Consider the following 12921-nt stretch of genomic DNA (forward strand, 5'->3'; position numbering starts at 1 on the left):
ACAGGGGAAGTTCTCACCTGTCTATAGGGCCACCGTAGTCAGAATCAACTCAATAGCACCGAGGATTTATGTAGTTTGAAGAACTATTGGATCTCTAGTTGAACTTACAATGTTATATATATATACACATACACACACACACACACGCATATATATGTTAGGGTTCCTCAAGATAAGTTTATTTCATTTAAACATTTTGTTATATTATATCCAACCTAAGAAGATATTTTACAAGCTTTATTTTAACAGCTTTCGATAATTCAATGTACCATTATGTCCATTCTTCTCAAATATTTCATTGTAATGTTTTCTAGAACAGAACTATGAGCTTGGGGACATGCCAGTTAGGCTAGCTCCCCAAATGAGTTTGACATCAACTTTTTAATCTATATTCCTTCAGAAAATTTGTTCTACAAATACAAGGCCATCTAAAATTTTTCTCAGAGACTTTAAATCATCTGATATGTGGGTTGGGTATAATTAAATACCACTGTATATACTGACACTTGGAATGTATGCCTGTTGTTAATATAACAACACATATCTCTTGAATGAGCTCATCAAATACCTGAGTGAAATGAAGATGAACAATATTGATGCTAATTCTTTAATCCAAAGTCCAATACCATAAAAGTTAACACCAATCTTTCATGAACAATTTCACAATATACAAATGGACAATATATTACCAACCTCATTTTATGAAGCAAGTTTAACCCTGATACCTACCAGGCAAAGACATCACCAGAAATGGAAATTAAAGATCAATATCCCTGAAGAATATAGACACCAACATTTTCAACAGAGTTCTAACCAACAGAATTCAACCAAGTATCACAAAAATAATACATCATGATGAAGAGGAATTCTACCAAATATTCAAGGATGGTTTCATAGTAGAAAAACAATCAACCACCATAAAACAAAATCCACCAAAAAGCAAGATAAAGGTTAAGAACCGTATGAATACATCAATCAATGCAGAAAAGGCATGCGATAACATTTAACACCTATTCTTGATAGGAAGCCGTAGCAAAAAGGGAATAGAAGGGAAATTCCTAAACATAATAAAGGCCACACATGCGAAACTAATGGATAGCTTCTCACTTAGTGGAGAGAAATTGAAAACATTCCCTCTTTTGATGGGAATCAGACAGGGTTACCATTCTTATTAAAAATAAGAGATAAGATAAAGGGCTAATTTAAAATTTCTATGGCAAACTACAACACTTTGATAAGAAAAATACAAATAACCCAATCAAGAAATGGGCACAAGGCAACTTCCTAAAGATGACATCTCGTGGCCAAAAGTCGTATAAAGAACTGTTTGCATTGACGAGCTGTAGGAAAAATACAAATGAAACCAATGAGGTACCACCACCTCACACCAACACTCTTAGCAAATTCAAAGACGCAGAAGATAACAAACGCTGGAGGGAATTGGAGAGAATGGAATGCTCAGGCATTTCTGGTGGGATTGCAGACTTACACCACCACTATGGAAATCAGTATGGCACTTGCTAAACAAACACAAAAATACCTTATGATCCGGTAATCTTTTTGTTTGGTATACACCCGAACAAGATAAAGACTAAAACACCAACAGATAGATGCACACCTAAGTTTAATGCAACAATGTCTAAAACAGTAAAAAAGATGGATACAATAATAGAAAACAAAATGGATTAGAGAGTTGTGGATAAACAACTCTGGTACATTCATGTAAAGGAATAGTATGTATCCTTATAAAACAATGTTAAACACCTCAAGACAGATAAAACTTTAAAGAACATTATGCTTGGCAAAGTTCAGTGGATTTCATAAAGATCAATATTCTATGACACCAATATTATAAAGGACAAAACCAGTTTTCACACTAAAGGATCAGACTTTAAAGACAATGATGATGAGGTCGAGAAAGTAAGAGGGAGGAAGGGTGGGAAGAACAAAAACAAGCAAGGACCACATATAACAAGGGGGGGCATGCTTCATGGGACACCGTCCCCGATTTGAGGAGCTGAACTGTGCAACCTCATAAAATCTGTTTTTCTTTGCATCTGTTGTAGTCCACAAGCAAAAGGGAATATATAAATACATCAAAATAATTAATGTTAAAATGGAGAGAGCGCGAGAGAGACATAGGCTTGACACCCTGGGGGCTCCTGCCCATGAGATCTCAACACTGGTCTGAGAGACCATCAAAGAAGAAAAAGTGAACGGAAATAGACTTGGGCTCTTTTGTGAGAAAACAAGTTTGTTTGTTTATTTGTTTTAAACCTAATACCAAATTCCTTGTAAAGAGTATTTTCTGGCCACCCATATCCTTCAACTGGGTATAATTAATTACTCAATCCCTTGTGGTCTTAGTAGCTTTTTAGAACACCCAGTGGTTTTGAATCATAATTATATTTGTCCTTTTGTGCAGATTGTGAGCTCTTTGATGATACAAATGAAATTGTATTAATTATGGTTTCCTCATTATATTGCCTGATGCCTAACAAGGCACAATAAACAATAAATAGATGCTATGTTCAATTATGAATTAGCATTTATTTAAACAAAAAGAGTTTAGTGGACTAACTAATATGTTTAAAAGGTAATGAGATTCATTATCTTGAAAATTCCTAGTGAATTTATGATGGTTAAAATGATCACTATTTCTTGTTTGTCAAACTTCCTTTGAATACAATTCTAAATTATGACCTGGTAAGAAATATAGGAATATATTAAGAATGATAAAGTATTACACAAGTGTGAATTATTAATTTTGTTATTGTTATTATTACTATTATTATCATACTCTTCACTTATCAACATGGCTGGGTCCCAAAGGCAGTGGCTATGTGAAATTGGTTTATGTGAGAGTCTGGGGCTGTTTCCAGCCAGTCACTCAAGGCATGTTGGGTACCCACCGCATGCTGGGGATCCCAGAGCTATGGATAGCCTCTCTTTCCATTGCACCATACACTCCATAATGGGTGGTGGTGGTGGTGAGATGTTGCACGGGGTCCTCTTTCTCCTTCCTCCTACCGTTGGCCAGACAGACTCTGGTTGCCCCCTATGAGCTCCAGTCTCCCCACATGACTTCTTTTCCTTTCCTGTCCCCTTGTCACCTTCACCACACTGGCCTCTTTAGCACCTTTAAGCCTCTGCCTGCCTGCAGCCCTGTGTTCTGCTGTGGCCCCACACCCACGCCCGTGGCCACATAGAGATGTTGCGAACAAAGAAGGAGTCTCATGTCTGGCCACAGTCCTTCAAGGGGCCTCGGAGTCTCTGGGGACACCGGTATATCATCTGGTGGCCTGTGGATGGCACTCATGGAGTGGCTCATTGGAAGCACTACCCGAGAGAATTTTTCACAGTTGTGATCAATGCAAACTGCCGAATAACAAAAGAGTGAGGCTTAGCTGTGTTGATGTTGCTAGAGTTTCAAGATGACCCATAATCATGATATTGTATAGATTTAAATGATATTGTATAGATTAAAAAAAAAACAACCCAATGAAGAGTAGCTGAGATCTATGGCTGTAGAACCCAGAGAAAAAGTACAACAAAACATAGTTGAAGAATTTCATAGGGTCACACCCAACCCAGCTCCTTAGACACTGGTCAACAGGTAACAAAAGGAACAAAGAAAAAGGCTTTTAGGTTAAAAAAAAATCAGAAGTTATTTAGAGGAATCTCTGAAAATTCTATTAATAAAGCTGAGGAAACTGGCATATGCCTAACGCATTAGTCACGAGGTGTTGAACGGATCACTGAAGACAAATGGGTGCATAAGCAAATGTGGCGAAGAAAGCTGATGGTGCCCGGCTATCAAAAAGTATAGCATCTGGGGTCTTAAAGGCTTGAAGGTAATCAAGCGGCCATCAAGCTCAGAAGCAACAAAGCCCACATGGAAGAAGCACACCAGCCTATGCAACCACGAGGTGTCGAAGGGATCAGGTGTAAGGCATCATCAGAACAAAAAATCTTACCATAGTGAATGATGGGGGGAGTGCGGAGTGGAGATCCAAAGCCCATTAATAGGCCACTGGAGATCCCCTTGCAGAGGGGTCTCGGGGAGGAGATGAGCCAGCCAGGGTGCGATGTAACAATGATGAGAAATACAACTTTCCTCTAGTTCCTAAATGTTTCCTCCCCGCTCCCACTACCATGACTCGAATTCTATCTTGCAAGACTGGCTAGACCAGAGGAGATACACTGGTACAGATAGGAACTGAAAATACAGGGAATCCAGGACGGATGAGCCCTATAGGACCAGTGGTGTGAGTGGCAAAAAAGGGAGGGTAAAGGGAGAATGGGTAGGAAAGAGGGAACCGATTACATGGAACTGTGTGTGACCTCCTCCCTGGGGGACAGACAACCGAAAAGTGGATGAAGGGAGATGTCGGACAGGGCAAGATATGACAAAATACCCATTTATAAACTATCAAGGGCTCATGCGGGAGGGGGGAGCGGGGAGGGAGGGGAAAAATGAGGACCTAATGTCGGGGGTTTAAATGGAGAGAAAATGTTTTAAAAAACGATGTACAAATGCGCTTTACACAATTGATGTGTGTATGGATTGGGATGACAGTTGTATGAGCCCCTAATAAAATGTTAAAAAAAAAAAAGCTGAGAAATCACTATATTAAAAACAAATGGATCTTACAGATAATACCAACATTTAAATTCAATAAGATTGAGCAAAGAGCAGGGTTACTCCAAGCCCCATTTGCCTGGCTTTGTACCTTTCTCCTGCCTGCTAACATGCCCCCTCTCCTTTCATCTTCAGACTCTTGGGCGACAAGAAACGCGGCATGAAAATAGGATTCAGGACTTTGTACCCGCAGTCTTCCTGTCCTTCCAACTCCTTATTTCCCTTCATTCCTCTTAGTCTCCATTTCCTTCATTTGAGCTATACCTCTTTCTCTTTTCCATCTGCCATCTTGCTCTTCTGTTTCTGATTTTCTATTGCTTCCCCCGACTAAGTAGAGGAGGGGTGGTAGAGGGGAAGTTGCTGGAGAGATTTTGAAGAATTGAACTACTTGTAGCCGCATTAGTGCAGTCACAGCAGCAGATTTGTAACTCAGCTGCTGTTTTACTGCTGGTCTTGCACAGCACGAAGTGTGCTTGTTACCGCAGCCATTACAGAGAAGGCGGGAGAAAATCAGACGTGGACAGGAAGGTGACAGAGAATCTTAGTTCAGGTCGCATGCTTGCCTACATTACTGTCTGGAGTGCCCCTTGTAGGACATATTAAATTAAACAAAATCAAACTCACTGCCATCGAGTCAGGGCTGACTCACAGTGACCCCCTTTGGGTTTCTGAGGTTGTTAACTGTTTACGGGAGTAGAAGGCCCAGTCTTTCTCCTGTGGAACTGCTGGTGGTTTTGAACTGCCGACCACATGGACCCAAGGCATAATCACTACACTATCAGGGCTCCTCCTGATTACATAACATACTTCAAAAAGAACTCTGTAAAACTACCAAATAACAATAGTTTGAGGCCACATAATTATAAAGACAAAGGTGCAGTTTTGAGTTAAAGTTCTGTTACTATTTATTATTTTTGCTGGGAGATTGTGACCATTTTTGAGTTGTGGTTTCTTCAACTGTTAAGTCAGGACAATAGTAAACCCCTACTCCCCTTACAGAATGGTGGTAAGAATGAAGTGAAGTACAATGTGGGCACACACTTCTGACTTTCTATAGCAAGACACTCACTCTCCTTCCCCAAGTACCACCATGTGTTCAGCTCTAGGAAACTCACTGTGCTTTACTTGAGACTTCAGAGCTCCTTATTTGTTGCTCAGAAAGGTGTCCGGGAAGATACCTATTTTGGCGGTGAGCCATTATCCTCTTTTTAATAAATTTCAAATCGGTGACCTTTCCTCTCACCCTGTACTTACCTCCATTAAGTGACACTTGTCTGTGTTGCATTCCAGACTAATTCTTGCCTGTGTTTGTCGCGCTAGAGATGCCGAGGCTACATTTGACTGAGTAAATGCAGAGGGAGCCTATAGATCTCCAGCTGTGCGAGTTTTTCCATGGACCCTTCCACAAGTGGCTGGGTCAGTCTTTCCAAAGACACTCTTGGCTGTGCTCCTCTTGATCCACGCTGCTGTGGGACTCTAGCTTGTGTGTAGGTCACATTCTGAAGCTTTCCTTCAGGGTTACATGAAGACCCAGGCAAATCTCGGCCGTGGCTGGACTGGTCCCTTTAAAGAAGCCCCAAGCTGTGCAGTGGCAGTCACAGAGGGAGAAGTTCTAGGATAGACCTTTGTCAATCACTCTAGAGAATTCCAGCCTGTCTCAGGACTATTTCAGTCCCTGCTGTTTACTGTGGGGATCTCGTTCCCCTAATGCACCTGCTTTTTGAGGTGAATTCATGGAGTCACTGTGAATTCGGAAGAGATCCCAGGAGTGAGATTCTTCGAAGCAATACTTTGAGGAAGGTCTTTACTGCGGCTATTCACCCAGGTTTGTAGCTGAGAAAAATAATACCTAGATGTGTCAATCTTCTTCTACGTCCCCTCACTTTGATTCCCACTGGCCTGGTTTTCAGGAATGTCTCTGGCCTGTTCCCGATGTTTTCAAACATGGTGGGGAGAGCCCATTCAGCACCCTCTGAACCAAAAGGAGACCAATCACATAAAGATTTATAAACACGAGGTCAGAGATGTTCTTAATGGGGATGACGACTGACTCCAGAATGGGATGAGGAGGAGAAGAAAGTCCATTGATTATCTCAAAATCCTGCTTCTGGGATGCAAACTGAAATTGAGGGAGTAAGGTACAATTCATACTTCACAATGAAATTCCACTTAGATAATCAGAGGTTCTTCTAAAGGCTCGGATGGATCTCTGAACTTCATTTTTTACAGAGCTTATGAAAAGCTAATGTATGCCGTATTTCTTACTGAAAGCAGTAACCTTCGTTGACTTCATTCTTGCTTGCTTAGGACTGAGCAGGGTACCCATCATGTATAATTGATCCACAAAGCAATTGAATGAATCCACTCACAAGACACATTAAAAATACTGATCTACCTTCTAAGCTCACCATGCCACTATAGAGTCTGCCAATTTCCATTCCGATGCATGAGGACAGTGCATTCATTTTCTACTTTGCTCTAGGGAAATGCCCTGTTCCCACCGAAAGTGGTCATAGTGAGGTGAGTCAGGAGATACAAAAGAATCGCTGTCTATCGTTGTAGCCCATTTCTTTACCCAGCGTCTATCAAAATCTCTGCCAGCTCCTACGTCACCTTTGGGATAAAAACCCAAGCCAGTGTGAGAGTAGCAACAGGACTTACCCCATAAACCCCACATCCTCTACCCCATCTTGTTCTGATTACGAGGAGGAGCAATTGTAATTATTATATGCTCCAGTGGCTATAAACTAATTCTTAGATCTATTTTGAATGCTAATTAATTATTTAATTCAATGAATATTTGATGAAAGCCTAATATGTATCACGTTCTGTGGATTCAGTAAAACGTGTAATAGACTGCCACTCTCATAATAGCATTCAATTTAGAGAGGAAGACAAACATCAAAGAACCATGTAAAAAAACATTAAACTACAATTGTGATGAATGTATGACTACAATAACAGGATGTGTCTGTAAATACAGAGTTTCCCTTTTCTCTTTCCCTGCATATAAACTTATGAGAATGACACTTGGATAATAAATCAATAAATGTTGTTATGAACAGCAACCCCCAAAACTTTAGCATTCCTTTTGGACATCTAAGATAGAAGCCTTCTAGAGGTTAACTAATCAGCTTGAGTTATATTTTTCAGTCCTAGAAATCTCATAGGAGCTCAATATGAAAGTGGGAAATGAAAAAACAGAACTACCCTTCACTGAAGTTTGAATTCATGATAAACTAACAAACAGACAAAAAAAAAAACCACTGCAGAAGAGTTTATTCTGACTCATAGAGATCCTATAGGATAAAGTAGAACTACTGCATAGGGCTTCTGAGGCTGTACATCTTTATGGAATTCCTTAGAGTGGTTAGGAACTGTCTACCCTTTGGTGGCAGCCAAATGCTTAACCAAGAGGAAGAGAAGAAGCTATTTATATTTTTCAGGAGCCCTGGTGGCCTAGTGGGCTATACATTGGGCTGCTAACTGTAAGGTCAGCAGTTAGAAATCACCAGCCGCTTCTTGGTATACAAATGAGGCTCTCTACTCTTGTAAACAGTTACATAAGAAGTTTTTATCTTGGAAACCCACAGGAACAGTTCTACTCTGCCCTATAAGGGTGAAGTAGGGTCATGTGCTGTGCTGTTAACTGCAAGATCAGTAGTTCAAAACCACCAGTTACTTCTTAGGAGAAATATGAGACTTTTTTCTCTTGTAAAGAGTTGCTGTCTAAGACGCCACATGAGTAGTTCTACCCCATCATACAGGGTCACCATGTGTCAGAATTGACTCAATGACATTGAAGTCATTTGTTATATTGGTTCATTAGATTTAACTAAAACCAAGAGTCTAGAGTTCAGTCTTTATGTTGTATGTGAGTTCTTAACAAAAGCATGATTGTCACCATTACATATGAATTGTGTCACTGCCCTAACACTGCTTTGTGCTCTACCTATTCACCCCTCTTTCCTCTTAACTCCGTGGGAGCCACCATCTCTATCATTGTAACCCCATATTAATATTTTATGTAGAGTTTTGCAGAAAATGAAGTCTTCAGAAATATATGTATGCCATATTATGACAGAAAAAAATTGTATAGCTTTCATTTTGTGTGCCAAGTACATTGGAGAAGATACATATGTAAAATAGTTGTTAAATATGAATGATGAGGTTTTCTCCTCCCATAATGAGTTACAGTCTGGGAAACCCACAGTGGCATTTGTACCCTATCCTGTAGGGTTGCTATGAGTCAGTATCTACTCCATTACAGTGAATTTGCTTTTTGGGTTTTTGGTTGTTAAACTGGGGTCTTTAGGTAATGAAAACCATTGATCCAGTTCCTTGCTAACCAAAAGGCTGGGGTTGAGATGTAGTCAATTCATATGGCCCTCATAGCCACAGTTCCTTATGTGACGTATTATAATTCTGGTCTCTGTGTCTGTGGCTGTGTTCCCATTTTGGAGGGAATCCTCTGTTACAGCATCAGGGTGGTTGTACATCCTGACCTTGAGGGTGTATTTGGACTAGAGGGAATGACTTATGACACCATCCTTCATTTTCCTTGGGGGTAAGATCGGGTAAAAGAGAAATCACACCTTCCTCAAAACCATTCCTTAGTACATGAGAGCCATCTGAGACACAGAAAGAAATTGTAGGACCTTGGAAGAACATTCCCAGGATCTCTGCCGGAAGAGGTGGAGGCCACCGAGACCAGATGCACCATAGACTGTGGCCTAGGGACTCAGAGGATCAGTGCCAAGACTACGGGTACCTTTTCCTCATCAGCCTGGACTATGGGACTGTGAGTCAGAGGAAGAGGCAGGTTAGCTTCCTGGCCCACAGAGGCAGAAGCCAAGGCACCATGTGGCTGTGAGACAGAGGACCAAAGAGAGGCTTGGCTGCTAGCCGAGGAGGGGATGCTATGGACCAGTGACTGTATCCTACCACATGACTGAGGGGCTGAAGACCAGAGAGGGATTTGATTGCCGGCTGAAGAGCGGTGTTGTGGGCCAATGGGTGTATGTTTACTGTTTACCTATTCTGACTTGTTCCTTCATACATTCCTTTAATTTTGATTATTGTCTGTAAGCTCTGTGTGGCCACTGTAATGAATCTATAACCTGGCATAGAAGTAGAGTATCATGGGAGGAATGGTTGGTGTCAGAATAGAGAATGAAGGATGGAGTGCAGAGGCATGTCTGACTCCTGCCTTGTCACAAGAGGGAAGCCAGAGGAGGTCAAATATGGCCCCTATGCTGCTTATTATAAGAGTCCACCCAGAGGTCCCCTCAGAAAAAAAGGCCTGGTAAACCTACTTCCAAAAAAGCAACCACTGAAACTCTGTAGAGCACAGTTCTGCTTTGATGCCCATGGGATTGCTGTGAGTCAGAGTCAACTCACTGGTATCTAGGGCTTGTTAAAGTTGGAATGGGGATGTGAAGGAGAAGGCACTTTATGCAGCTTGGTGTATCAAATGGACCTTGAAAGATGCAATGGATTTGGTTAAACTAAAGAGGGAAAATAACTGTTAGGAAAAGAAAATAGCATACCATCAACTGCTAATCATCTAAACTATGAACTCAAAAAGTGAATGAAATGCATAGCTCCTATTTTATTCACTTGTTCCTTCCTCTCCCTTCCAAATGCATTGCATTAAAATTTAATTAAGGTATTGTTGTTAACTAGTACATTTTAAAAATACAAATATTTGATGACAAACATTTTTGACATAGCTGTGGGGGCATGTGGAGCCCTGGTGGTGCAGTCACAGAGCTTGGCTGCTCACCTGAAGTCAGCATGTGGACCCCACCAGCTGCTCCATGGGAGGGAGATGCGGCAGCCTGCTTCCACAGAAACGTAGTCTTGGTTACCCTAGGGGCAGTTCTTTGCTGCCCTATAGAGTTGCTATGGGTCACAATCAACTCCATGGCTTTTGTGTAAGTGTGTGTGTGTGTGTGTGTGTGTGTGTGTTTGCATGTGCATGTGTGTGTGTGTAGACAAACACCCTCCCATCTGCTTGTGGGAATACAAAAGTCTATAATCATGTTTGAAAAGGGTTGCGAATATAGCAAAATTTCATATGGAGTTATTCTCTATCCAAGAAATCAAGTTGCTAGTTTTCTTTCAGTTACATTGGCAGAAATATAAAAATTTATGTCCATAATTCTATTCTGTATAGCATGATACTTAAGAGCAACAATTGGTTAAATAAATTATGTTATTCTCACAAAACTGAGTATGAAGAAGTTCTAATAAAGCATGAACACTATTTAGGTTATTAGAGAAGACCTATATTAGCATCAGGTGGGATCTTGTTAAGCTTTAGAGTAGGGAGCACATGAGTATAATTTATAAAAATTACTTGAACAAGGTAGGAGCACCTAAACATGAGCTACAGAGCCCACGGAAGTTCACCTTCCCTTCCTGGGGATTGTGGATGCAGAAAGGATAGTATTACTGGGGTTATGCAGATGTATGAATGAGGATTGAAGATCCATGTTTGATATCCACATGAAATACGAACAAACTCAAAAGAACCAACACTGCCTCATGGGCACGAGAACCGAAATAAGACAGTGAGTAGACTGTGCATTGGTAGGGAGTATAAAACTTTCTATCTGCTGAGTGGATCCGATTTGCTTAAAAGAAGTGAAAGTGGCAGGATGCTTTTTAATGAAATATTCTGTCTTTCATTGTGTGTTCCCCCTCGTTCGAATTGTAAGCAATTTCCTATAGTCCACACTGTATGTCATGCAGCGGAAGTGCTCCTCTGAAGTGCCGTTGCTACAGACGGTTCTACTGCTAATCACAGCAATACAAAACAACAACAAAACAACACTGACTGTAAATCTAGGATGCGCAAGGAAAAGAGTTTGGGAGGTGGTAACGGAAGTTCTAAACTACGTCTGTGCTTCTTGCCCTCACTGAGCTTTTTACTAGTTGTGTCAGCAGCTGGATTTCTTTCTAATGGAAATGCGAAGAGAGCCAGAGGAGAATCTCATAAACTGATTTTCCCATAATCAGTAGACCTTAACCTTACACATTTTATGTCCACGGCATGTAGCTTCTGAAACTTAAGGCCTTGTGAAAGGTCCGGCCAAGAGCATTCTTCACTTCAGTATTTCTCAAGCTATAAATGATGGGGTTCAACATGGGGGTCACAACTGTATAGGACAGCGACAGCAGCTTTTTGCTCTCAGGAGAATTATTAGACTTAGGCCTAAAGTAGGTGAGACTTAAGGATACATAGAAAAGGGAGACAACAAGAAGATGGGAGGAGCAGGTAGAGAAGGCTTTCTGCTTCCCTTTAGCGGAGGGGATCCTGAGGATGGCAGCAGCAATGCGCGTGTACGAGCAGAGGATCAGCATGCAGGGTGTCATGACAAACAGAACAGTTCCAACGATGGCATAGATCTCAAACTTGGCTGTGTCGGCGCAGACCAGCCTCAGCACAGGTGGGCTGTCACAGAAGAAGTGGTTCACCTTGTTACCACAGAACGGAAAGCTGAAGAGCCACATGATTTGCACAATACCTACTGGGAAGCCGGGGAACCAGGAGGCGGCAGCCAGTTTGGCACAGGTCCTTTGGTTCATGATGACGGGGTAGTGCAGGGGGTTGCAGATAGCTACATAGCGGTCATATGCCATGGTGGCCAGGAGGGAGCATTCATCCACTCCGAAGAAGAAGAAGAAGTACATTTGAACAGAACAGGCAAGGAAGGAGATGGTTGTGTCCTGGGCAAGCAGGGTTGCCAGCATTTTGGGTACAATGACTAAGTTGAATCCGATTTCTAAGAAGGACAAATTCCTGAGGAAGAAGTACATGGGACTGTGCAGCATAGGGTCAGCCAAAGTAACTAAAATGATGAGGCTGTTTCCCATAAGAGTGATGAGGTAAATGATCAGGAACGTCATGAAGAGTAAAGACTGTATTTCAGTAGGTAGTGAAGAGAAGCTCATGAGGATAAACTCACTTACCTTTGTCCTATTTCCTTGAGCCATCAGTGTAGGCGTACACGCTCAGCTGTGAACATGGAGAGAGATTTTATATTGGAAGAGTCTGATTCTGGATTTTTTGTTCACATTGCATCTCAGAGTCAAGGAAAGAAAACAGTCAGAATCAAATTCTGAAGTGAAAAGACCTTGTATTTTCTAAGAATAAAGACACCAGGAAGAGTGGTTAACATCTAATCTTTGAGATGTGCCCACTGTAGCTTATGAATAAATGAAAGAGTGGAAGGACCACTGAAGGGCACATTCTAGAAGAAAATGATATTCTT

At 41.3% G+C, this 12921-nt stretch overlaps 1 protein-coding gene across 1 annotated transcript; it reads right to left on the reverse strand.

Annotated features, from left to right (window-relative positions):
• Positions 1-11686: 11686 nt before the first annotated feature.
• LOC101650103 (olfactory receptor 10A2-like) lies at positions 11687-12643 on the reverse strand. Its single transcript, XM_004716436.1, has one exon. It carries the CDS (start codon positions 12641-12643, stop codon positions 11687-11689), a length of 957 nt encoding a protein of 318 aa, XP_004716493.1.
• Positions 12644-12921: the final 278 nt, after the last annotated feature.

The sequence above is a fragment of the Echinops telfairi genome, unplaced genomic scaffold (assembly GCF_000313985.2).
Source record: "Echinops telfairi isolate 266 unplaced genomic scaffold, ASM31398v2 ScPeMD7_60;HRSCAF=208, whole genome shotgun sequence".
Classification (NCBI taxonomy): domain Eukaryota; kingdom Metazoa; phylum Chordata; class Mammalia; order Afrosoricida; family Tenrecidae; genus Echinops; species Echinops telfairi.

Coding starts and splice junctions, on each gene's coding strand:
- LOC101650103 (XM_004716436.1), bottom strand. CDS start 12,643: ATGGCTCAAGGAAATAGGACAAAGGTAAGTGAGTTTATCCTCATGAGC.